This window comes from Strix uralensis, chromosome 19 (assembly GCF_047716275.1).
Source record: "Strix uralensis isolate ZFMK-TIS-50842 chromosome 19, bStrUra1, whole genome shotgun sequence".
NCBI classification, from domain to species: domain Eukaryota; kingdom Metazoa; phylum Chordata; class Aves; order Strigiformes; family Strigidae; genus Strix; species Strix uralensis.
The window spans coordinates 12,729,422-12,754,058 of record NC_133990.1 but is presented as its reverse complement, the minus strand read 5'-3'; the positions used below and the strand labels follow the sequence as shown (position 1 = coordinate 12,754,058).

General features: G+C 47.5%; 1 protein-coding gene across 1 annotated transcript in view; it reads right to left on the bottom strand.

Moving 5' to 3' along the window:
* The window catches only part of RHBDL3 (rhomboid like 3), a 70,591-nt gene extending 49,826 nt beyond the window's left edge, over positions 1 to 20,765 (bottom strand). Inside the window, exons 1-2 of the mRNA XM_074888783.1 lie at positions 20,646 to 20,765; positions 17,075 to 17,098 (exon numbers count right to left, since the gene is read on the bottom strand). Of these exons, the coding sequence (XP_074744884.1) occupies positions 17,075 to 17,098; positions 20,646 to 20,765 (144 nt within the window). The remainder of the gene's footprint in view (positions 1 to 17,074; positions 17,099 to 20,645) is intronic.
* Between the last annotated feature and the right edge of the window lie 3,872 nt (positions 20,766 to 24,637).

Sequence of the window (24,637 nt, the reverse complement as noted above, 5' to 3'; positions counted from 1 at the left end):
GAACAGACATAACCAGGCTCTGCTCATCACACTGAGTGACTTGGAGGAGCTGGACAGGAGATATACGAGGCAAGATTTTTAGCCTTGCTCAGTCCTGCAGTAAAGTACTACACAGAAGCATGCATGGGACAGCAAATCTATTGACCCCCATAAACTGATGTAAGCCAGTGACAGAGACAGTCTCACTGCTTGTTCTCACTAGAAAGGAAGTGGCCGTGGCCCAGATGTGAAGCTGCTCTGGGCTCTTCAGTATTTCTGTCCCTTGTAGGACAGGCACAAACCTGCTGCTGGTTTGAGAATTTGCACCCTGAGTCTGGATATTTCCTCAGCATGGAGGGGAAACTAGAGTTTTGACTCAGCTCACTCCATGGACAAAGATTTCAGCAGAATCCCTCTTTAGAAATGAGATTACTCAGGCAATAGCAGGATCTTCAGCACAGTTACCATGTAAGCTAGCAAAGTAACTGTGTTATCTGGAAGCTAGCCATCAGCTTCTTCACCTATCAACCAAGGAAAGGAACACAGCTAGAAAGCAAGACAGTCCAATTCCCATGGCCGTCACACTCTTCACATTTCTATCCTAGAAAATCTCACTGCGTAGATGTTTGTTGTAGCAAGCAGGGAATTACAACAGACTAGCTTAGCTGAGATTAATTTCTGTTCCATTCCATAAAATAATTAATTTTACTTTACAGTAGTCTTTATTATGGCAATGAAAATTATATGGCCATTTTAATTGACCAGTGCTGCTTGCTGCAGTTCTCACCTCTACAGAGTTCAGAGGTGGCTAAAGTAAAAGTGATTTCAGAAACTGCTAGCTGATGCCACCAGAACCAGCAGGTCCTGGTGGACAGCTTCTCCACTCACTCTTCTCTTCCCAGGCCTTGTGGACCTGGTCTCAGACAAGCTGAAGTGAGAATCCCTCCTACACCAAGGAAATGGGACAGTCTAGATACCTACGATTGGGGGCACGCTGATGGGGAAAGGGGGGAAATGTCTTTAAGGTTCTTTTTCAGTCCTACATATCTTACCATTCCTTCACCCTTGAGCCATGAGCTGGCTGCTGTGTGCAGAGCTGTGCGCTGCAGCCAAGCCCAAGCAAATCAGGCCAGCGCTCTCTGACAAGAAGCTGGTGGTTAGAGTGGCCTGGCCGAAGTGTCCACAGTGCAATGCTGCCTTCTGCAGCCCCGAAGAGTGATTGATACCCAAAGATGCCAAATACCTTCAGCTGCCACTGAATTCACCAACTTGAGATAAGACTCCCAAGAACACTGGGCACTGACGATTTGAGAGACCAAGCCTCTAGAAGAAAAGCAGCTGGGTTTTGCCTGCATACTTGCCCAATGTCCTCCAAGCAAACACAGCAGCTTTTTTACAAGTTGAAAGATGGGCTTATACCAACCCCTAGCAGACTGCAAATCCCTGCAACCACAACTAGCTAGCTTCAGAGGCAGGACATCATAACCAAGCATCCCTGCTTGCCTCTAGAGGATTTCTTTTCAAACACCATAGTGTGGGGAAGACGCACCATGAAGGTGCCCAGCCACTGCACACTAGTGCTTCACCCTGGTTCTATTCCTGCTGCTCACCCAGCAAATCTGGTTCTTTCAATTGTCGTCTCAGAAACATACCAAACTGTGGTCATTTCCTCAGGCTGCAAAATGGAGACACTGCTCAGTCGTCTAACCATGGCATACATTCCTGTGAGAACAAACCAGCCAGAGATGGATGCAGTACCCACAGAGCTGTACATTATTACAGTAACAACAGACTTTCCACAGCCAAACTCTGTTGCATTGAAATCACCAACATTTAGAGAGGCTGTGGCCAAGGAAGATGCTCGCAATGAATTTTTTTCCCTAACATGAAAGATTCTGGCTGTTAGCAAGGCTTGGATCCAGCACTTCACCTTAATAAAAATCAAAATAAACCATGGAAGCCTGAGGGAAAAAGATCATTTGAGCCTGGATATTCCTTTCTCCTTGGCACAACTTTATGGTGTGCATCACAATATTCTTCCTGCATAGTTTGCTACTGCCCCTCCAGCCCAGGTTTGCCTAAGTGATGAAGAGCTGAAGTATTTATCTCACAGTGCTAAAGGGAAAAGCAAGAAGTGCCAAAGTTTTCAGAGTACAGCCTCTCAATATCTGAGGGATCATCACAAACTCATGTGCCTGAAAAATGAAATTTATTACACGAATGCTCCACCATGGAAGGGGTGCACGTTGTGTAAGCTTCCTTTAATAAAACCCTCAGCAAAAGCAATTTAATATTTCCATGTCTGTATGCTTAAAGAAACACCATAAAATTAAAATCAGGGCAAGTCCCTACCCTTCTGAAATCAGTAATGAAATTAGCATGGGGCCCAAAGGAAGCAAATGAGGCCCCTTTAGAGGGGCCAGGATTTCATCTTGTGTTTAAAACCCCACAGTGGCAGATCTGTACTTATTTTAATGACCCACCAAATCCTTTTAGTCCTTTACATCCCTCCATGAAAGCCTAATAATGAAAAATTATCTACTAAAACTTGGCTTTTCCTGAAAAACAGTATCTGAACAGATCTCCAAAGACAGATATTTCTGTGGACACAGTGAATTTGGACTGCAATGCTTTGTTTTCAGATATCATTGCATTTCACACTTTCACAGCTTCCTTGGAATAACATTTGATACAGAAAAAGTGTAAGTGATACTCACAGACAAAAGAATAGCCAAGCCTCTGAAACCACAGGGCCTCCCCATTTGTATTGCTTTTGTAACAAATATAGCCTGAGCCACAGAATTCCAAGTAAGAGATCCTCAGGCAACTTAAAAATTCAAGCAAACCATTGCCATGCAACATTAAATGCATTCATTTTTATGAGCATCAAATTCCACCTATTAATGGATCAGTCATCCTTTGCAGCTACAAATTTACATATCCAGCCTGCAAGCTGTTGAGGGGCCAGTGGACATGAAATACATGAATACATTAAATCTGAAAAAGGAAAATAACATCCATCGTAATTCAACTTAATGGTCACATTTTCTTTACAAGCAACAGCTGAGTCCGTGCCTGACAACCACACACCCAGTAAAGGCACCCCAGATGCAAAAAGCACTGAACTTTAGAGACTGTAACTGTGATGGACACAGTGTTCACAAATTAATCACATTCAAGCCCTGTGCAAAGAGGGAATTCCTTGGAGTTACATTTTCACCAAGACACTAAAACCCACACTATTGTACATGGACTAAATTCAAAGTCCTGATCCTCACTATGGAAGACAGTTTATCTGAACATACATTAAAACCCTGGAACAATTTCTCAGCCCTTTTGCCAAGCCAGGCAGTATTACCAGCTTTAATATAACAGCACTTTTGATCTTGTAACAACTAGAGTGGTGCTGGTACATCTATTATTCCTCCTGGAACAGAGCCGTGCTCTGATATCACACCTACAATTCACTCTTTTTGTGCACAGCTAGGTAGAAGCAGATGTAAGAGAGAGCTGCTCAGCAGCATGTACCCCTTCTACCATCCCAGGGAGGTGAATGACCCTCTCCAGTGCCCAATCCAGGACCAATTACAGCTATGGCAAGGAGAAAGGCTTCTATTTTAAGCTTGTTAAAGAGGTAACTGGGTGCTGCAGACAGAAGGATGGACATGGGGGGAAAGTCTCCTGTAAACTGGTTCTCCTTTTTCTGAACTGGGCACCCGTAGGTAGACAGCAGCTTGAGGAATGAGGGGCAATCCCAGGATCAAATGGATTCCATTCCTTTTTTAGGTCTGTAGCAGCCTGTGCCCCATTGTAATAGGATATGATTGCTCATCTCCTTATTCCATGTTCCCACCTGCGAAACTAAATGAACTGACACTGGAGAATGAGCTTTGAAGTCCTTGAAGAGGAAGAGCTATTGCAGTGCTGAATAAGGCCAATTCCCTACAGCCCACAGCCACTGCAGTGATACAAGCAAAAACCCTAAGGTGCAGAAGAATCAGGCCCTGAAAGAAACTAAAAAGCTCAGAGAAAAGATGAAAGAAACTGAACATGGAAAGTTAATACTGCTTTGAACATTTACTGAGCAGAAATCTTTCCAAATGTGACAGAACTGCAGTTAGCAATCAGGGACCCTTGGTCTGGCATCCAGGCTGTTGGGCGGGTCCCACACCTCCCAAAAGATCCGACTGCAGGGCTTGCTCAGACCCATCTCACAGGCATCAGCTACAGCAATTTTTCAGAAAGGAAAGGCAGAAGCTGTTAGTTGAGCAGCGGGAAAGAAGCAACCACCACTTGTTTATTCACAGGTCTCACTACTCTAACTCGTTCCTTGCATCAGATGTCACAGTGATAAGTACCTGTTTAAGAAAAAAAAAAAAAAAGAACAAGAGCAAAACCACCCCCCTGCAGCTAAACCAATTAAGACACAGGATAAAGCTGCAGAGGTTAATCAGATCTGTGCCATTGGGTGTCTCTCTGCTGCTGCTTAGGGACATATCTGGTGAGTAACACCAGCGAGATGAAGGCCAGGCAGAAACACCAACTATCTAGCTAGCCCCAGGAGACAAGAGCTGCTCCCCTGCTGAATCAGGCAGAAGAGAGGGGAGCACACTGCCGGGCAGTGCTGTGGGTGGTCTGCTGGGCTCAAAGCTTGGCTGTCCCATTAAGCCTTATCAAGTGCCAGGATGCTGTGACTGGCTGCATTAGCCAGTCCCTCCAGCAAGGACCAAGGCTAAATCTGCAGGGTGCTGCCAGGTTGGTAACCAGGGTGGGAATTTACTCAGCAAGGAAAAATTCTGCCCATACAATTACAGGGAGATTCTCTTACCTTGTGTTTTATTCACTGCAACTCTGTGCTTACCAAGGCTGCAGCAGGGCAGGTGAGGGCTGTCCCAGCTCAAGGGGCCACCAGCACAGCACTTGAACAGTCAGGAACAGCCCCTTCAGCACCGGGAGCCAGAAGAAAGCTGAGCTGGGGTTTGCACTGAAGCAGCTCTACCAGTGACAGAGGGACAGGGTTCAGCGCTGACTAGGGAATGTTGCTCCTGTCACACCCAAGGCATCCAGGCTACAGCCTAGCCTGAAGTCCTGACCTAAAGCTACCTCGCAAAACTGAGCATGCTGCTTTCCCCAACCCAAGCCTTCCTGTACAGTCACATCTGCTCTGCCTCTCTCCCTCCTCCCTTTAGGGCAAAAAGAAGCCAGTGGTCTCAGCCCTTATTGCACAGACAAGTGTCTGCACCTTGGTGGTAACAACTCGCTATCCCCATCATCACACCCCTGGGTGCAGGACAGTCAGCACAGAAGGATGGACCGGCTCTGGAAGGTGACTTCCCCTCTGACCCATCACACTGGGCTCAGGTACAGGACAGCACATACAGTGAGGAGAGGAAGAAACTTTTTCTATCCCCATGTCTTCTGGGCAGGGAGAACACTTGGACCCAAAATTCATCTTCTCTTCTGGACAATACATGCCAGCCTCTCAAGAGGACAGATGGAGCAGTGACTCCAGTGGGATGATAGAAATGTAGTGACACCAAGATGATGAGAGGTGTGTAAGCACCATTCTGGCAGTGACGTCAATCTCTTTGGTTGCCAGAAATACTGTTTCAGGCAAGTGATTCCTAATCCAGTGACCATCATCTCCCCTCCTGGAGGGGAACTGGGTCTCTTGATACCACTCTACCATACTGGACTCTGCTAGACTCTTCACTTAAACTGTTTCTCCTTCTCAGTAAATTCTTTAATCCAAGGAGTAATTACCACTGCTTTTCAGTTTCTCATAGGAACTAAGATCCATAGCCCCAAAAATCAGAACTTCTGCCCTTCCTGTAGGAAGTTTTTCCTTCCTTTAAAGGCTACGAGTTTTATAGCAATCAGCCATGAAACCTGTCAGGAGAAAAACTACATTTTATACTCTGGACTGGAAACACAGAACACTTCAGATTAAAAATAGCTCCCTTTTTCACTGTCTGCCAAATCTGGGAGGGAGGTGAAAATCCACAGGGACTTGATTTGATGCGTGAAAAAGCAGAAATCTATAGCAGCGAGTATGCACACTTCTTATTTTAGGTCAAATAATAGCTCTAAAATAATACTTGGCTTAGCAGAGAAAACCAAAGCTTGGGATAGACCCATGCTAGCTGGTACTCTGGTACCGAGTACCACGACAATTCAAGCACATTCATCAGAAAAAAAAAAAAGGGGGGGGGGGGGAGACACACTTTAAAATAAATAAATGAATAATTTTTTGAAATCTCATCATATCACAGTTTTCCTGCCTTTAAGATGGTTTCTCTTTCAAATTCCAAATACCTGCTCCTATATCAGCAATCGTGACAAGTATCTTGCCAGGATATGAGATGTTCTGTTTGACCCAGCTGTGGGGACCTGACCAGCACACAACCTTCTTCCCACAGCAGGTAGCTCCAGATCAGGCTCCCCCATTCCACAGCCATGTAGCAGGGGAGCAAAGGGACCTGGTACAATATTCAACCTTCCTCCCCTCCCTTCTCAACAGGGGGAGAGGACAGGCCATGCGCTGCCTGCAGCTTTCTGAGGAACCATAGCTCAAGCCTGTGCAGCTCAAACACAGCAAACAACTGCACAGCTTACTCCAGAGCACCCTACGTTCTGCAAAAGGGCCAGCTCTGCTCTTTGGGGTGAGGAGTTACCAATCAGAAGAGAACAGCAAAGCAGCATCATGCGTCCCAGTGAGCCAAGACTCTACGCAAAGCTCTGCCACCAGCTGAACTGACAGACCCTAGCAAAGGAGAAGAGGAATTGGCAGGCACAACTTTGACTCTAATAATATAGACAGTTAAACATCTAGTATTAAGGGCTGCTGAGTAATGCAGGAGTGATGGGACAGAAGGAGGGTTACCTTAGTAATCTGATTAACCGGGAAGAACGGCCAGTCATTCCCTCCCTCCAAATTGGTGTAGGATGACAGAGGCTGGATCATCTATACAATGTCAATACGTGTCTTGTCGCTGGCAAGGAACACAATACCAGGGCACTCAGAAACATCCCTTCTCTGATGTCGCCATCACAACAGGCACACACAGAGCATCCTCATCACAGGAGGCAGGTCCTGAGCAGGGCTGACTGTTTGCCTGCTAACAACAGAAAAACACCTTGGTGTTCTGGTGTTCCCAGTGGGAAAGAGTTCATTCAGCTGGGGACCAGTGAGCAGAGAATGACCTCAGAAAGACTACAGCACTCACTCTGCAGAGAGCATCTTTCTTTGAATAAACTACTTTGGCTCAGGTTGGGTGCACGGAATTCAGGCTGGTTTAGACTATAAGAAACCATCCAATGCAGCTTTTTGTCAAACCTCCACTCACACATCAGCTACATAATTAATAAGGATGAAAGAGAACATTATCCCAAGCTGGTATTCAGATCCTCAGTGATCGATAGAGCTTGTTATGTTCTATTCAGCCTCAGAAGTCAGCAAAAGGAACATACTTCATGCATTGTACTACATGCTTGGTCATTAAATACAGGCTTATAAGCCCATAAAGTCACTGCTGCTTGCAAGCGTGGAGTAATTTTTTGCATGAACTAGTTTGTTTTTCAGTAGGCCCAAAAGTTAATTAGTTTTCACAGTTTTATTACTCCACATGGTCAAATAACAGCCTGGAGCTTCCAGTCAGCTGGAACAATATCAGTTCCAGAAAATTCTCACTGTGCTTTTCAGGACTGTTTACTAGGGCCAGAAACCAGCAGTTGGCAAATGACTTTCTGCCCCAGATCTTCTCAACCACCAGTATCAACCCTAAAAGATCCCATAAATCAATGCAGCAACAGCAGCTCTCAGCTCACGGGCCACAGAGGGAATAAGGTTGGAAGATGCTATTTCAAACTCATATGACAATTCTTTGGGAGACATTTTGGCTATCACCACCCTGGGAGAAGTCACCCAATGCATCTGTCTTGTTGAAGGGGACTGTGCAGCACTTATACTCCAGCCAGCTTCAGCTCTCACATATAACTATGAAGCTGTGCTGCTGCTCTCTCCACCACAAAAGCCAGTCCTGTCACACCTGACAGATAAACTGGCCATTGCATTCATTCATGAAAAGACATGGCTTTGGCCTCTCCGCATGCTGTAGAGCCAATGAATGCAGGCGGGAGGCACCCATCAGGTGAAGAGCACACAAGCAAGCCAGTACACTACAGCCTCTGGGATACAGACTGACTGAAAAGCATTGGAAGAGCAAAAACTTCCGGTGGAGATGCCCAACACTGGAGAATCCTCTAAAAAAGCCAACATACACTCTAGTTCATAGAGGTCTAGAGGAGACAACACGAGAATATTTAACATGTTGAAGGCACAAGAGCATCCTGAACACATACACATATGCACAAGACCTCCCCAAACAGTTCAAGTCCAAGTGTGATAAAGCAAATATGCAGCTCAATAAAGATTCTTCAGATGCTTTATTTAGGTTGTAAGGAAGTTTTTCCTCCAGCCATGGTCTCCAGGCACAGCTCAGAGACCAAAGATAGCAGCAGCAGGACCATCTCACATGCTCTTCACAGCAGTCTCCCCCAAAGGGGCTGACTAAATGCCCCAATCAATGCAAGATAAACGTTTCTCCAAAACCCAAATACTATTGTCAGAGGACACATGAAGGAAAAATGCTTGTGCTTTCCCTGCTGATGGGGAGGACAACAACCCAGACATATAAATCCAGTGATAACAAGACTGTGTGCAAAAGCAACTCCTCTGTTAGCAACCAAGAGGCAGTAGCTGAGGGAAGAGGCAGCAGTTCAAAGGGAAGAAGGAACCACAATAAACACTTTCATTTTCCTCCCCAGTGCAAACAAGTCTAAAAAGCAACATCCTTCCATGGAGGCCACTGCCTGCAGTGAAGAAAGATGCTCAAGGCCCACTTCCCATTATTTCTCAGCATGAGGGTAAGTAAACGTGTGAGAGGAGTGGCAGGAAGGCAGCAGAGGGAAACAAGCATCTGGCTCTGTTTCAGCACCAAGGGGCAGACCTAAAAACCCACTTTGCTCTTCAAATCCCTTAGGACACACACCATTCTGGTATGAGCCCCAGAAAAAACATACAGTTGATGGGTCCAGGACAATTTGCCACACACAAGTGCTTTGCTAGACCAAGTCAGAGCACACAGGATCAAGTCCTCCAGTAGTTTTTGTGTAACTTGCCATATTTTCACCTTTTATAATAGTAATCCTTTCTCTGTCAAGAGATAAGCACAGCTACATTGCTGGCTGTAGGCTGCCATCAACAAGCACTTCCACTACAATTGTACATCACAAACAAGTATGTGACACAAAGCAGCATCTCCATCATCACTGGTACCTAATTGTGAAGGATCACAGAGGCAAAGAGATGCTTTCTTGGGGAACACTGCCCTGAAGAAGTGCATGAGACCAAAGGTATGATGATAGTCACAAACAGCTTTGCCTCCAGCAGCTTCATTTATTTTTTCCTCATGCAAGTCAGGAAACTCCAAAGTATATGCTACTTACAGAGTATGTCAAGTATCAAAGAACATGAAAAACAGTTCCTAGGGGTAAGATTGATCTTGCTTGTTTAACATCAGTTTCATACATTGTTACTCTTCTCACCAGCATACAGGGTCACTGGAGACAGCTGTTCCTAAGCAACAGCAACATATACTAAGAATACATACATTCTCTGTGTCTTGCTAGTGCTGGGGTTTCAGTTTCAGAGTTGAAGGAATTCAAGGTCCAAGAGAGACTTAATGTGATCACAACATTCGGGATTTTCACTACACATTTCACCAAGACATATCATCTCTGGTGATGGGATATTCCCAGCATCACCACAAGCAGCTGAATGGGGGGGGGGGGGGGGGGGGGGGGGCGCGGAATATGCCACCACTCAGGAGATTGGGAGAGGAAAAGGAAAGAAGTGACTGTCCCATGTGTTACAGCTTGAACAGGCAAGCACTGCGAGGTTTGAATCACATGAAAATCCAGAGCATTCAGAGATCTGCTTTCCTCAACAGCCTGTATGTACAACAGTGCAGGAAAACAGCCCATCATTGGAACTTTGTCTCATGGTGTGTTGGTACCAAGCTGATTTCAGACCAACACATTGTACAATGCCTAGTGAGGAGGCAGAAAGAGATCACAGCTTCCTTGGCTGCTGCCAAACTCAAAACACGCCCACTGCTGCATTTAATTTGCAAACGTGCCCCGGTACATTTGCACTGACTGCAAATACCGGAAGGCAACGGGAACATCATACTTCCTACCGCAGAGGAGAAACACTTGCTTTCCAGGTCTGGCAGAGAGTAACTTTAAAAGGCCTGTAAATGTCACAGGCATAAGTGATGATGGTGTAGGAAAGCATCTCCAAACTGTTTCCAATCTCTAAGCAGCTGGTTTGTTCCTCTGGAGACAGGATGATCTCTTCCCCTTCTCTGTCATAACAGAGCACACAGTCACAGAGCACAATGCACCAGCTGATTTGCAGAACAGCATCAATCCACTCTGTGTTTACAGCTTTTTCCCCCCCTTTCTTTTCAAACATGCAGGCTTAAATGTTTTTATTGCTTCAGTGATTTTCTATGTGCAAGACAGGATTTGAGAACAATGCGTTAGCAAGGATCTATGTGCCTAAAAACCACCCCGCACATTCAGCTGAAACGGCAGAGCGTACGCTACCAAAGCCTCCCACTGCAGCTGGGATCAGGAGGCAGCAGAGAGACAACGGTCTGAATGCAGCTTGCCGTCCCTCTCGGACGCTGCACTCTAACGTGCAGGTTTCTAGGCAGCTCAGACATGAAGGTACACAAATGTGTAATGAGTAGGAAGCCTCCTGAGGCTTTTACAAATCTAAGACATCAAGCTGCCAGTAACTCACAAGCTGTGTAAGACTGACTCAGCCTCCATGTGCTTTTCGGTGTGTTTGTTATGACTCCTTGGAACATTTCAGGAGAAGCCTACTTTTACCAGCACAAGCTTAATAGTGCTGTGTTTGCTACACTGCTGATGTCTGGTTCATATCGATTGCTTCTACTCCCAACTTTTTGCACTAGGCAAAGCCAACAGTCTGCGTACAGGCTGGTGGGATTGGAGAGGAGCATCCAAATAGCCAGGGAAAGGAAAAATGGGGTACCTGATCACAAACCTTTCACGCTGCAGGGAAGGTGTAAACACAGACAATCCCAGAGACCCGCATTCAGCCTAAAGGCTGGCTAGTGTTCAGTGTACAGAGGTATTAGAAGATCAAGGAGGAACTTGGGGAATTTTTGCTGTTCATCCTGCAAGAGGCAGCAAGATCATTAATGACCTCCAGGTAGATTTTTCATGCTGAGCCATCACTCCAGGACATCATGGCTAAAAGCCAAATCTGGGTATAAACCTTGAAGCGCTGGGAGATTGCCATCCACTGTAACAACACTGGGGATGGACACAGGCTAATCCAGGCGTGGTAACAGACAAGACATTACCCTGCAGAGAGAATAGTCTCTCAGACATCTATTTGCTGCTCAATGCCTCAGTTTCCCTCCTCAACTGAAGGATAAATTCCCCTCCCCTCTTTCCCAGGGGCTGCCGTATTGAAAAGAGCCTCTGGCAGAAGGCAGTGAGGGGTTGATAATCCAGACAGCAGCAGAAAACCAATCTCCTTCACCAAAAACAGATCCTCTCTTACCAGCCCATTCTTCCCTTCAAGTCTGTCCACAAGGCAATGAATTTGAAGGGACTCTTTTTTTTTTTCCCAACCCCATAACCCAAAGTAGAGGAGTCAAAGGGTTAATGCTGCATGACAAAGGTCAGCCCAGTTTGGGGAGGGAGGAGAAAGGAAAGCATTGTGGCCATGGACAGCAGCTCCCTGCAACCAAAATGCCACTCGAGAAATGCAAAGCGATGGTGCTGCTCAGAAAAAAGGCCTGAGAGCCCTGTCTAAATCCCAGGGCTTTATTGCTCACAAAAGCCCAGCCCCTTGAGTCATTAATCGTGTGCTCCATGGCTGGGCGCCTCAAAGAGCAGCAGATGACACATGCCCAGCTGCTCTTGCCGCCCCTCCTCAAGGTAGCGGGGCAGAGGCAGGTGCACTCCCAGTGCCCTCTGCTCAAGACTAATCTATTCTCCCTCCTTGTCCTCTGCCTTTCATCTCCTCCAGCAGCCCACACTGACAACTGTAAATGAGATTAGACTTCAAGGCATGGGGCAGATGCAGAACCCCCTCTGTGCATTGCCAAGAGACCCTTGTAGCTTTTAAAGTGTCTTTCCTCTTTACAATGCACAGCTTGGTGGAGGGGGAGAAGGGGGCAAATTTCTTGTCACACTCACAGAAGTGTCTAATATAGCAGACAAGGCAGACCCTGATTTTAGGAACTGGATGCTAATCTGTTATCGCCATGGACAGTCTTCCCACCAGCACCTCTGGTTCTCCAGTTCACGATAAGAGATGAAGTAACAAGTCTATTAGTATTTCCTAATTCCAGTTCCTATAACCTCCTCTATGCAGCACCACTCCACTTAAATGTGGGAATATATCCTGACAAACACTACTCTAAAAAGGCAGCGATACTCCAAAATTCAGGCAAGGACTTGAAGGTTGCATACAATCCTGTACTCAACCCCCCTGCCTGTACTGCCGCTCTCACTGCCATCATTTCCTATTCCTCATCTTGCAGTTTCTGCTCCTCCTGCTCCCAGTGACCCACACAAACCAGCGGTAAGACACAAGCAATCTGCCAGAGAAAGTGGTAAAATCTCCAGGCACAAACCACTGCCCAGAGCTCGGAGCAACCTGCCTGGCGACGTCTTCCAGCTACAGCCGGCAGGGGTTAGCCAGCAACAATAATCAGGGAAACTTTTCAAAGAGAAGTGTGATGTTTAGCTCAACAGTGCCCCAGAAAACAAACTGGAATTTCTTTTACAGTGCAGGAAAAGGCTCGTCCTGCCTGTGTTAAAGGCCATCCAGGGAAAAGGGACACAGTTAACATAAAAGAAATAATTCCCCGTCTTGGTTACCCCCAACCATGAGAATAGCTGGCCTGATTTTATGGATTGCTTTGCAATTTCAATTGTACAAGAACCAGACCTGGATACAAGAAGGCTGCTAATTCTGCATGTTTTCAACCATATTTTAATGGTTTTGAGACCATGGCAGAGCAGGTTAAGCTGCACCCACTGCTGGTAGTGTCAGCAACAGAACTCCTCCTGGCAAGTGCACGTCTGGTCCAGGATATCTCTACAGCCTTGTTTCTGAGCTCAAGTTTTCCATTAGCTGCCTACACAGACTGGGTAACTTGGCATCTCTCTGCATTCCCCATAAACTCTGTTCATATGTTGCCATCACACCCACATACAAGTCTCAGGAAGGAATCCAGGATTTCTAAAGCAGCTGCAACAAAAACACAGCCTGGATTGACAAGCAATAGGATCAAGGTGCTGAGCCAGTGAGGAGGGTCTTTTTGGAGAATTTTGTGTGTGTCTATTTAAAACAAGTTTGTTGTCATGACTACAAACCAGGGTACGGGTGAGAAGAAGTGAGAACTCCAAGATGAGGGCTGATAATGTTAATACATCCTTGAAATCTCAGCAGCCACAGGGATGGGGAAACAGAGATGATACAAGCTCTTGGCATCTAACAAGGCTAAAAACCACCTTCAGAAGGCAGGTCTGTCCTAACAATGAACATCGTCCTCCCAGACAGCCCCTTTCACCCAGCACAGCCAAGGGCTGGATAATACCGATTAGCTGCAGTCATCTCTAAAGCAGGGGCACTGGGGACATGGAGGCAAAGAAGGGCACCCAAGGCCCTAGAAAGGACACAGCAAAGCAGGAACAGCCCCCCTCAGGAGACTCATCTGCAGACTCACTCTAACCAGACAACTTGGCTTCAACAAGGACATCGAGATGTTCTCATGTCTGCATGCAAGGCAATTAACAGGGAAGTGTGAAACTGTCAGGACCTGCTTCTGGGATTGTTGCATTTTTAACTTCACCAGAAGATTAACAAAAAAAATGGGGTTTTAGACAGTGAAGGACAAATGAAGAAAATCCCAAGTGGCTGTGGAGGGATGGAGAGAGGCAATGCCGCGCTCTGCTCAGAGCTTGGATTCCACACAGAGACAGTGTTGAGTGCTCAGCGACAGTGCAAGCTCGGCAGAAGGCAGCAGATGCGCAGCTAATGTGTGTGTGGGGGTGGAGGGTGTTTATGAGCACAATAAATAAATGTATGAATCCCTATAAAAGTTCCCATATAAAAGTGAGTTAGAGCAGCCCGAGGGCCATGGCCTCGTAATAAAAACCACATCTCGTAAGCACAGTATGAAGCAGCAGCAGTACTGTAACTGCAGCACTGAAAAGCTGCAATTCTACCTGCTCCCAAACTCTTGGGTGAAGTGCTGACCCCACTAAACGCAGGAGGAATTTCGGCACTTGCTTCAGTGTAGCCAGGATTTTGCCCTGGGAGGGGCTTCTTTGAACCTCAAAGCCTAGGAAGCAGTTCTAGATCTGCCTTTTTGCCAAATCTAAGTTCTTTACTTCTTAAAAAGAAGCAATCTGCAAGTGGCTGGAGATACTGGCTTGAGTCACTGTCAGTTCCCAGGGTGATAGTTGAGAGCTGGATCAAAACAAATAAAAAATTCCTCCAGAAAGCATTGTCAGTCATTCCTCTCCCCCAAAATAAACAAGCAAAAAGCACTGCATTATGGCTGAGCTGCAATTTTCATCAAGAAGTTTTGAATTTTTAATTTAAGATGTTGAGGGGGATCATAAAAAAACCAAACCCTTTAATTCTGTATGTCTAAAGAAAATCCTGCTTTTTTGTCAGTAAATCTAAATAAAAGTATTTTAAAAAATATCTCCCCACCAAAAAAAAAAAAAAGGATTAATAATAATTTCTTTCCCCCCTCAAAGGCAAGGCGGGGGGAAGTGCTGACCCCTCCCTCGCACTGTTCACCGTCATTCCATCACCACAAAAACAAGAGACTTGCAGACTCCCAGCCTGTGAATTCCGAACTGCTCTAACACCTTCTCCAGAGCCTTCTCTTGCTGCTCTCCCGGGAAGCCGCAAACACAGAGGCCCACGTGTCTCAGGTGAGAAGGTGACTACCGAACTTGAGTCGCAGCCCGTGAGTCACAAATGCACAGGGCACGTGAATCCTCGGCCACCCACCCATTTCCAGTCCAAGTACACATAAGGCCAGGTTGCATCTCCAAGGGAGAGCTGCAACTGTTCTGAGTTTCAACACACAGGCTTTCTCTAGTTATGAAAACTGTCCTCATGTTTCACATGGATGCCAATCAGAGCTAAACAAAACCCTCCTCTCTCCTACCAGCACAGAGCTGCTGGGAATAGCAACCTTGTTCCATGACAAACAGCATCTTGCAATTCACTGCAGGGCTAATTGCATTGCATTGCTGATATAACACTCAAGGAAGACGTCAGCTCCTTGGCTTTGCCCACAGGCAACAAGGACATTATTGATTTATTCAGGACTTACGACTAGTTGTCACAGGTTGCATTCTCTTTGATAATAAAGCCTTGCAGCCAAGGTTTAAATTTCAGCTGCAGGCCTAATTGAAACATAGCTAATTACTGAAGGTCTGCCTTTACAGTCCATTCCCTTGTTACTGGGGTAATGTTCTGTAAATCCAACAGTCAAACTTCCCCCTCCCTTAAAAAGAAAAAAAAAGAAGGAAAAAACCTTATCTACTATTCAAGCAAGTCCAGTGGGAAATTACAAATTCCTCTCTTTGAGCCCAAGGTAGCTACCAGCCAAGAGCCCCATCCCACAAGGACTCAATGACTTCAAAGCACGCTTGTAGAATCAGACTCTAAATTAAGGCCACTGTTAGAGACGGGGGAGAATTCAAAGTGGCTGAAACAAACACTCAGCCCAGACCACAAGCAATTTATCTTGCATCCACCTTTTGAGTGGCAGCATACCCTACGAGCCCCAGCAAATTCAAATACACCACACAATTTAGGTGTGATCAACAATTATAGTAATTAATTCCTAACTGCCAGCTTGCTTGACTGTACAACAACAAACGTACTGCAGTCCAGACACGTGGATTAGCAGTCGGTCATGGCTAACTGGGTATAAATGAGCACTCATCAGAACAGGCAGTCCAGTTATTAGCTGAATGATAACAGGACCCCCAGGGTACCAAGGACATCCTTTCACAGAGACTGCACCACAGCTTTTGGCTTTGCAGTTCAGCCAGACGCAGAAGCAAGATTATCGCCTCATAAAGCAGGGACGAAATCCCACCCGAACTTTAGTACTGCCGGGAGGATGCCAGCATCAGAGTAAGCTCCCTTACAGAAGGTGACATTTACACGCACACACAACAGCATAAAAGTTTACGACATCAAGAGAGTGCTGCAGTTTAGAAGCAAGTCAACCCTAGAAAAATCCTTCAGTTTATAGCTGCTTCACATTTCAACCTGGCAGATGGAAGGAATACCACAAAGCAAACACATCAGTTAGAGCAGCTAAAAGCATAATTTACAAACTAGAATCCACAACCCAAATTCTCAGCAGCTATAACTCAGAGCTCTACAGAGCCGTGCTGATTTCAGCCAGGTACAGATCTGACCCTAGGCATTTACCCGATACAACCATAGTTTTTGGTTTAGAAGCAGATACTTTGCTAATTGTGTTAAAGTTAAAAGCAGCAGGTCCTCCCCTGGAGAATGTAACCCCACAGAAGTCACTTTAGCAGCTGGGGAGCCATTTCAAATACTACAGTGCTGGTTTTACAGGTCCTAGTTTGCCAGCCTCAAAGAGTAGAGGATCCTTTAATCCACAGAGCAAGGATAGCACAACTGGCAGCAAACAGAGCACCTGCTGCAGCACCTCGGCTGAGCCCCCGTGCTAGCAGGGATGGCCAGGCTGGGCCCGCTCCTGTCCCCGGCTACTCTGAAGAGGGATTGAGAGAAAGGCCCAAAGCAGTAGTGCTAATTATAACTTGCACACCAGCATCCTGGGAACTGGGAGCATGGAGCACATTACTCCTAGGCTATATTTTAAACACAGGGAAAATCTAGTACAGAGGAAATTAACTGGAGGTTAGACTCTTTGCTCACAAGACAGAGACAATATATCAGTTGTTCACATACCTGATCAAATAGGGCTTTCCAGTGCTGAGAGGCAATGCATAAGGGAGGAAAAAGAAGAAAAAGAAGGTATAAGAGCAACGACATTAACATTCAGTAAACTGTAGAAGTATATTCTAATAGAGAAATAACCAAATGATTTAGTGCCATTTACAACATCCTTCTTCATCCCAGAATCACCTACCCTTCCGGGGGAGGAGGCAGGGGGAATCTACCAACCACAGGGAGGACAGTTTTCATTTACAAATCCAAATTAGGATGAATTCAGAACATTCATGTGTTAATTCTGTCTTCTCCTGCTTTTATCTACTTGCAGGCAAGCAAGGAATAAAAAGCTTTTTTACTCACAGGGATCAAAACATCTTGGTGTAAACTGAGGGGAAGGAGGAATTAGCAATGTTTTTTCAGATCACTTTCTGAGATCCTGTGGCCCAACACTGGCCCATAGACCACCTTGCCAGGTTGTCAGAGCCTTGTCTGCTGCCTGCTCCTATCTCTGGCAGTGAATTGCAGCAATGTCTTTGATAACCCATCAGTTCTTTGAGCCTCACATGTCTGCATCTGGAAAACAGGTAATTCCTCTCAAACAAGCTGAGAAGGTGGAATGCTGGAGAGAGCCCTTTACAAGGATTTACCCCACAACTTTTGTTCTAGCAAATCTACCTTAAAAGCTCTGTATAGGAGGAAGCTCCACTTCAACACTGATGACCATGTTAACACTCCCCAAGTCCTTGTCACTTGGGAACAAAAAACCAAGCTGGTGACTGGCTCAGATTTATGCTTTGTAGAAAGACCAACCGACTTCAAGTCACCTCCCTGACCCAGGCTTGCTGCCTCACTGTCCCACGGAACAGAGGAAATTCCTAATGAATTGCTTAAGGTGCCCTCTCATCTCTCCTGGATTTGGGGGCCAACTGAGGAGAGCAACTTCCATGGGGCAACAGTGGGATAACCACTGGCTTGGGGTCCCCAGGAAAAACCTTGCACATTTCCAGCTCTCCTGTCTGAAGGGCTGTTCAGCACAACACTTTGTTTCTGCCTCATTCACCTTACCATAAAAGCAAAATGAGTAAAAAAAAAACCCAACACCAGACTCATGGAAGCAAATCTCCTCACTGCGCTATATGCAAAGCAGAGCTTTGGTGAGTCTTATCCAGTCCTGGAAGAACATTTCCTTTCACATGGTAGGCAGATCTAAAGCAGAATTGACTGGAGAGACAGTGGGATATCAGGCCACTGAATTCCATTTAATCAGTTAAATTGCTGGCTCCCCTTCTCCCCATGCCTCTATCCATTTATAAACTCCCATTTATCATCATAAATCAGCCCAGCACTTTAAACAGAACATTTTGGGACTGCCTGAATCCTGGCTTTGTGGAACTCTGCTCCAAGAGCTGTAATGACATCACAGCTGAGCTGTTCTACGCTGTCAAGGCTGTGACAGCCAAACCTCCACTACGTAATATTTTTGTGATTAATAATACACAAAGAACTGACCTTTGTGTCAGTTCTTGCTGGCCAAGCCAGAGAGCTTACATCAAGCTTTGAAATGTAATAATAACAACAGAAAATCAACGCCCAGTTAGGTCTCAGGGGGGCATGCTCCTAGCACAGAACAGTTTGAATTTTCAGAGATGATGCTCTGTAGCCTGCTTGTTTCAGCAGGAAATCTTGGCCGAGGAGGAGGGGGGCATTTACACCACTTCCTACTCTTCTGAGTTGCAGATGACATACGATACCTCAGGCTTCTGTCACATCATCTATTGCCAGGTCTCAGCAGCTTCCCATAACCAATGCAACTGCAAGCTCTAGCTCCATTTTGTTGATTGCAGAAAACAAAGTACCAGAGTCAAATAACAATGCAGATCCCAGCGTAAGTAACAGCAAGACACTGCAAGCTGGATCCAACCCAAGGTGTCCTACCTCAAGGTCAAGCAGCAAGACAGTAGCGGAACTGGGATGAGAATCTAGATTTCATCAGGGAAAGCTCATGGTCTCTCTCCTGTCTCAGGAGCCCAATCCTGCCAGGCACTCAGCACTTCAGCACCTCCTGGGCCCCTGGCAGGATTGAATTGCTAACAGCAGCATTCGTGTAGGGACTGGAGTGACTCCAAGGGGCCCGTGTGTACCACAACAGGAAACCTTTCTTGTAGACCATCCAGACAAGCACAAAATTTGTTAGTGAAGAAAAGGTCAAAGTCTGAGGTAGGCAAGCACTGGGCTTTGGAAACCTGGCCTGTGAAAGCTCCAGGAAAGCCACCCTTTCCAAGTGAAAGCTACACCCTTTCTGCCCCTGGGTCAGGCATGCTCCTCTTCAGACCGTCTGGCAGTGTTGTAGCAGAGGTCAAACTGCATGACACGTACCCTCCTGACTGTACAGTGCTCAGGAGTACAGCCTGGGGAATGCAGCTCTACCGGGCAGCTGCACTTCCTCCGCTACCCTCTGGGAGGAAAATCCAACAGCAACCGAATTCTAGGTGATTCCGAAGGAAGGGCTGGAGGACGAGGAGCAGGCACTGCCCCTAAGCAGCCCCAGACAGGTTCCTCCAGCAGTGCCATAAAAGTAGAGGGGAAAGGGGATGCGCCATTGCTGGAGGCTTAAGTTCACAAGTGTCCCTTTCATATCGGTGCAAGACCCAAGACAGAGCCAGCTTCAGCAAGACGTTTCATATCACTGCTTCATGCCTCCACAGGCAGGGACAGACCCTGCACTTACCTCTGCAGACTGAGCAGACACTTTGCACAGTTCTCATCCCAGCAGAGTTTGCTGGGAAGGAAGGAAGGCTGCGAGCAGTCCTGGGATGCAGCAGGATCTGCTCCCGGTCGCTCCCTCCCAGACAGGTGCACAGCGAGCTCCTGCCTCCGGCACCGGCAGCTGCAGAACTACCGCCTCAGCTCTGCAGGCTTGGCTGCTCAGCCTGGCAGGAGCAGATTCAGAGCACGCAGGACCACTTGGTGTCCTTCTGGGCTGTATGAGCAGAGGCAGAGACCCGGTGCCAAGTTATCCCACCCTTAGGTCCAGTCAAAGCTCAGAGGGTGGAGAGAAGCTATCAGCCCTGCCGAGCCGGGGAAAAAACTTCCTCGGCTGTTTGTTTCTCGGGGGCTGGAAGAAACATCTGTCACCCTCCGAGCGGCTGGGACCCTGGAAATGCTCTCTGTCCCCTGGGAGCCCCTCAAGCCAAGGCGTCAGCCCCTCTCCAGCCTCTAGAGACGCCTCTGTGCGCAGCCCCGCTGCCGCTGCCCCGCCGGCCGCAGCTCGCCGTGAGCCAGCATCTCCCCGGCGGCGCGGCCCCGGACGCCGACACAGAGCGGACCCGCCGCCGCCGGGGCTTCCCGGGCCGGGGCAGGGAGGAGAAACGAACTGCGACCCCGGGCACGGAGACAGCCCGGCGGCTGCCGGAGCCCGCAGACACCCGGCGGCGAGGGGCGCGCAGAGCGGCGGCTTTCCCTCGCCCCGGAGGGTCACCAGCCCCCTGCCTCCCCCCATCCCGGACTTCGCCTATAAATAGCCTGAGCCGATTAACCTGGCCCGGGGGAAAGGGGGGGGGGAAGACACCGAGCAAAGGAAACTTACATCCTCTGCGGCCATAGGTAGGACATCCTCGGAGTCCAGCACCTCGATTTCTTCCGCCTCTGAGCTGGCAGCCACAGCAGGGGAAGAGCTGGCGTGAGGCTCCGGCAGCCTGTCTCCCATGCTTGGAAACGGTCCCCCTCCAGCCCCAGCCCCCGCCCCCCCCCCCTCCCTTCTCTCCAGATCCTTAAAGAAATTAAACCTAGCTGCTGCTTGGCAAACTTTCAAGCGCAGCCGAGCCTGCCTTCATGACTCCCGCAGCCGGGAGGGGAGGAAATCCTCCATCCAGGGAACATCCAATTAGCGCGGGCAGCGCTGGCGGGCGGCATCCCGGCGGCGGCGGCTCCGGACGGGGCAGGTGACCCCTCCCCGCGCCGCCGCGGCCAACTCGCCGCCTCCCGCTGCCCGCCCCTGCGGCCGGGCGGTGCCCCCAGCCCCAGCCCCGGGCACGGCCGGCGCCTCCCCCGAGCCATGCCGGCCCGCCGGGGGGGGGTGGGGGGGCCGCCTGCCCTTCCCGGCGCTGCCCGGGGGGGGGGTCGGGGGGTCTCGGACGCAGAGCCCGGAGCTGCAGCGCGTCCGAGGAGGCGGAGGGGTGAGAGGGAAGCCCCGGGTCGCTCCCGTGCCCGCCCGGGCACCGCTTTCCCCCGGAGCGAGCCACCGAGGCCCCCGCGGCAGGGCCCGGCCGAGGGGAGCCGGGGGGTGTCTTAGCCCTTTCTTCCCGCCCTCTCCCCCCGCCGATCCCGCTCCCGGGTGCCTGCCGTTGCGCTCCTGAGGCCCCTGACCTCGCTGAGCCAGGGCGGGCAGGTGGCAAACCGTGCCGGGTCGTACGGGCTGTCTGGAGCTAACGGCGCCGTCACCGAGGGTCTCCCAGTTAGGGGCTGGTGCGGGGTTTTACATTTTTTACCGTAATTACTCGTACCTATATGTTAAGATAGGTACCTTAACCATCTGGAGCCTGGATTAGGAACTTGAGGAATGCCTCAACTGAAGGCAAAAATCCAGCAGTTTTCGCTTCTTCCAATCAAGTACAGAAATAGCAGGTTGGCAAGGGGGAAGGGCAAGCGGAGCCAGGCTGATCCGCATGTGCCAGCGCCTCTGCCTTCTGCTGCACCGACAGCCAAAGCCAGACGGAGCCCAGAGTCAGCAGAGAGGGTCCAGCACCGCAGGCCACATTTCTTGATGCAAGAGCCCCAAAGACAGAGCCAAGCCAGAAGTCCCTCTTTTCTTTACAAGTTTGTTTAAAAAACAACAAAGAAAAAGCAAAAAAAAAAAAATCTAGTCAGAATACCTCTGGAATAGGAACAGGATCTTCCATCCAGCAGACAGAAGATTGTCTCTCCCATCCACAGCTTTCAGAAACTCCATACTGCATATTACTTTTGTCCTGGATCAAATTTGTCCCCCACAGTGATGGGAAACCACACAGGTCCATGCTCTTAACCACTGGGTTCTAGCTTCTTAGTTACTAAAAGATTTTTCTGCAGGAAAAGGGAAACTGTGCCAAGCTCTTTCCATATGCCCACATGAGCTACACCTACCTACAGCCACCAAGGAACAGCAGGCTTCCACATCTTGGCATCCCGCCTGGCTGGCACTAATTTAAGGTCAGGGCCAAGGGCTAAAATACCTCACACAGCTGAGCAAGGTCAAGTAAAGGGAATGATCTCCCCTGTTACCTGATCTGACTCCTTGGAAAGAACAACAGGAGAACTCAATCCTGCAAAGGATCCATAATGGGGAACAAATGAAAGAGTTAAGATGATAACCTTATCCTGTAGTATGGCCCAGCTGCCCCATCCTGAACAAACATTAGAAAGGAATCTGTTATCTCCAAGGAGTGCGAAGGTAAAAAAACTTGCCTCTGTTCATGGTTCTAAGCCCAGCTGATCACAATCCTAGCCAAAAGATATTTTTTAAAGAAATGTCCCTTCCAGTACTTGAAGATTTTAGCTTTTAAACCAAGTTCAAGAAGTAAACCCCGGACCTTTGGACCTGAAGAGCAGAACTTTTCTACCTTGGGATTCAGGTAGGAAAATGACAACAAAGTAAAAGCTCTTCAGGGGTCTCAAGTGTAACTGATGAACAAGAGGGCTTCTCTCCCCTTAACGATCAACACTATCATCATCAGTTAAACAGAGCAGGCCTTCTTCAGGTTTGAAGGTGATTCCTTGAGCACAGCATTCACTTCTCGCTTGTCTAGAGCCTGCCCAGTCTGCTCTCCCAAAGCCTAAGAACAGGCTACTAAATCCAGCACTCTTGAGAAGCACTAACCCTCTTTACTCACACAACACCATCCCTGCCAAAATATTCCAGGCACTAAACAGCTATTATAAAAACAATCTCTTTTTGATTAAAAAACTAAACCTCATCAAAACTTCAAAACAGATGGATAAGCAAAAAGATGCTATGCCAACAGAAAGAAATAGCAATCATTTAAAGATGTCTGTAAGGAGGAGGGAGGCAAGTTTATAAAGTAAAGAGAGAATAAATGAGCTGAATTTCAGGGGTAACAGGTTCCACACAATTGGGGACTACCATGACAAGAGCTCTGTATCGCCTCATTCCAGATGCTACCAGGAAAATGCTAACATGAAGTCAAACATAAATGCAGTAAACAACAGGGAGAACCCCCAAAACCTTACCTGAACACCAGACTCCCACTAAACTGGAAAACTGCTGCAAAATTACAAGTTCATTTTTCTCCTCTAAGGAATGTTTTTCACTAGTGGCAATGATAGGTTTTTTTCATTTCTGCACATTGCACATATGAGCTAGTGCTGTGCTATAATTGTCACAGAAAGGAAATTAACAGTATTCTAATGAGGAGTTTTGTTACAGACAAATTATCATCTTCCCAGTCTGTGAGAGCCTCTTAATTTAGACTGTCATTCCTCCCCACTGCATACCCTGGTGACTCTACCTTGGAAAACAGTAATTGCTAGAGAAACTAGGGAACTGCGGGCCACCACAGAGCAGATGCGGACAGAACACAGAAGGGTTTCAGAAGAAACTTAGAAAGAACCTGAGATAATAAACCCCAATCCATTTTCACATTCAGCCATGTAGGCAACCTTTTATATTCCTAATACTGCAAACAAAATGTAGATACACATCCTTCCTGCATTGGAAGTGGCTGAAAGGTCAACTCATGAATATGCAATAAAAAGCCCTCAAAGTAGGGACCCAGCCAACATCTGTTAGCTAAGCCTCCTGTAGCAAATCAAAACAGTTTGTTCATGGGTCTTTTTCCCACCCAAAGTAGCCCCAAAGGGCTTTTACAAAACTGCCCAGCTCTCACAATTGGAACTAAATGGAGCAACCTACCCAGCTTGATTACTGTACCAGAGCTCAGCCAGCCAGCCAGCCCTGGAAGGCAACTTCTGAAGCAAAATGCAGTATTTTGGATCGGAAGCCAAAAACACTGCAGCCAAACACAACCCGAGCAAGAAGTTAGATAGCACGCACAAAGTTGGGACCAGTCAGATTAACCCCTTCAGACTCATGAAGATGAAAAAAAATCTTTAAGGACCACAGATGGCATGAGATTGGGGTTTAAACTGTGTCCAAAAGGTAATAGTGGCAAAGGGCTCTTTTGGTATCAGTGATACTCCCTGTGGCTGGGAGGAGTTCACCTTTTAAGATCAACATGAATTAGACTGTATGTGCTGCCTTTTGGCTTCTCCCTGATTCATGGATACATTCCCTCCTAAAGAGAAGGAACAGTGGGAAAAAATAAGGCCCAATCTCTTCTCTGATTTCTAGCCTGTGTTGAAAGACTATTCTCCTGACCCTCTCTATTCCTCATGTTAGAACTTTTTCAAGTCTAGCACTGAAAAAAGTCGACTCTAGACTTTCTACCTGCTACTCTCTTCTGCCCCAGCAGCTCTATTGGTTGCAGCTGGCTCTAATTTTTGGTTATAGCTGGGGAAATAATTAAATCTGCCATTAATCCTGTTTTGGGTGGTTGTCGTAAGAGTGAGCTCTCCTATCAGGTC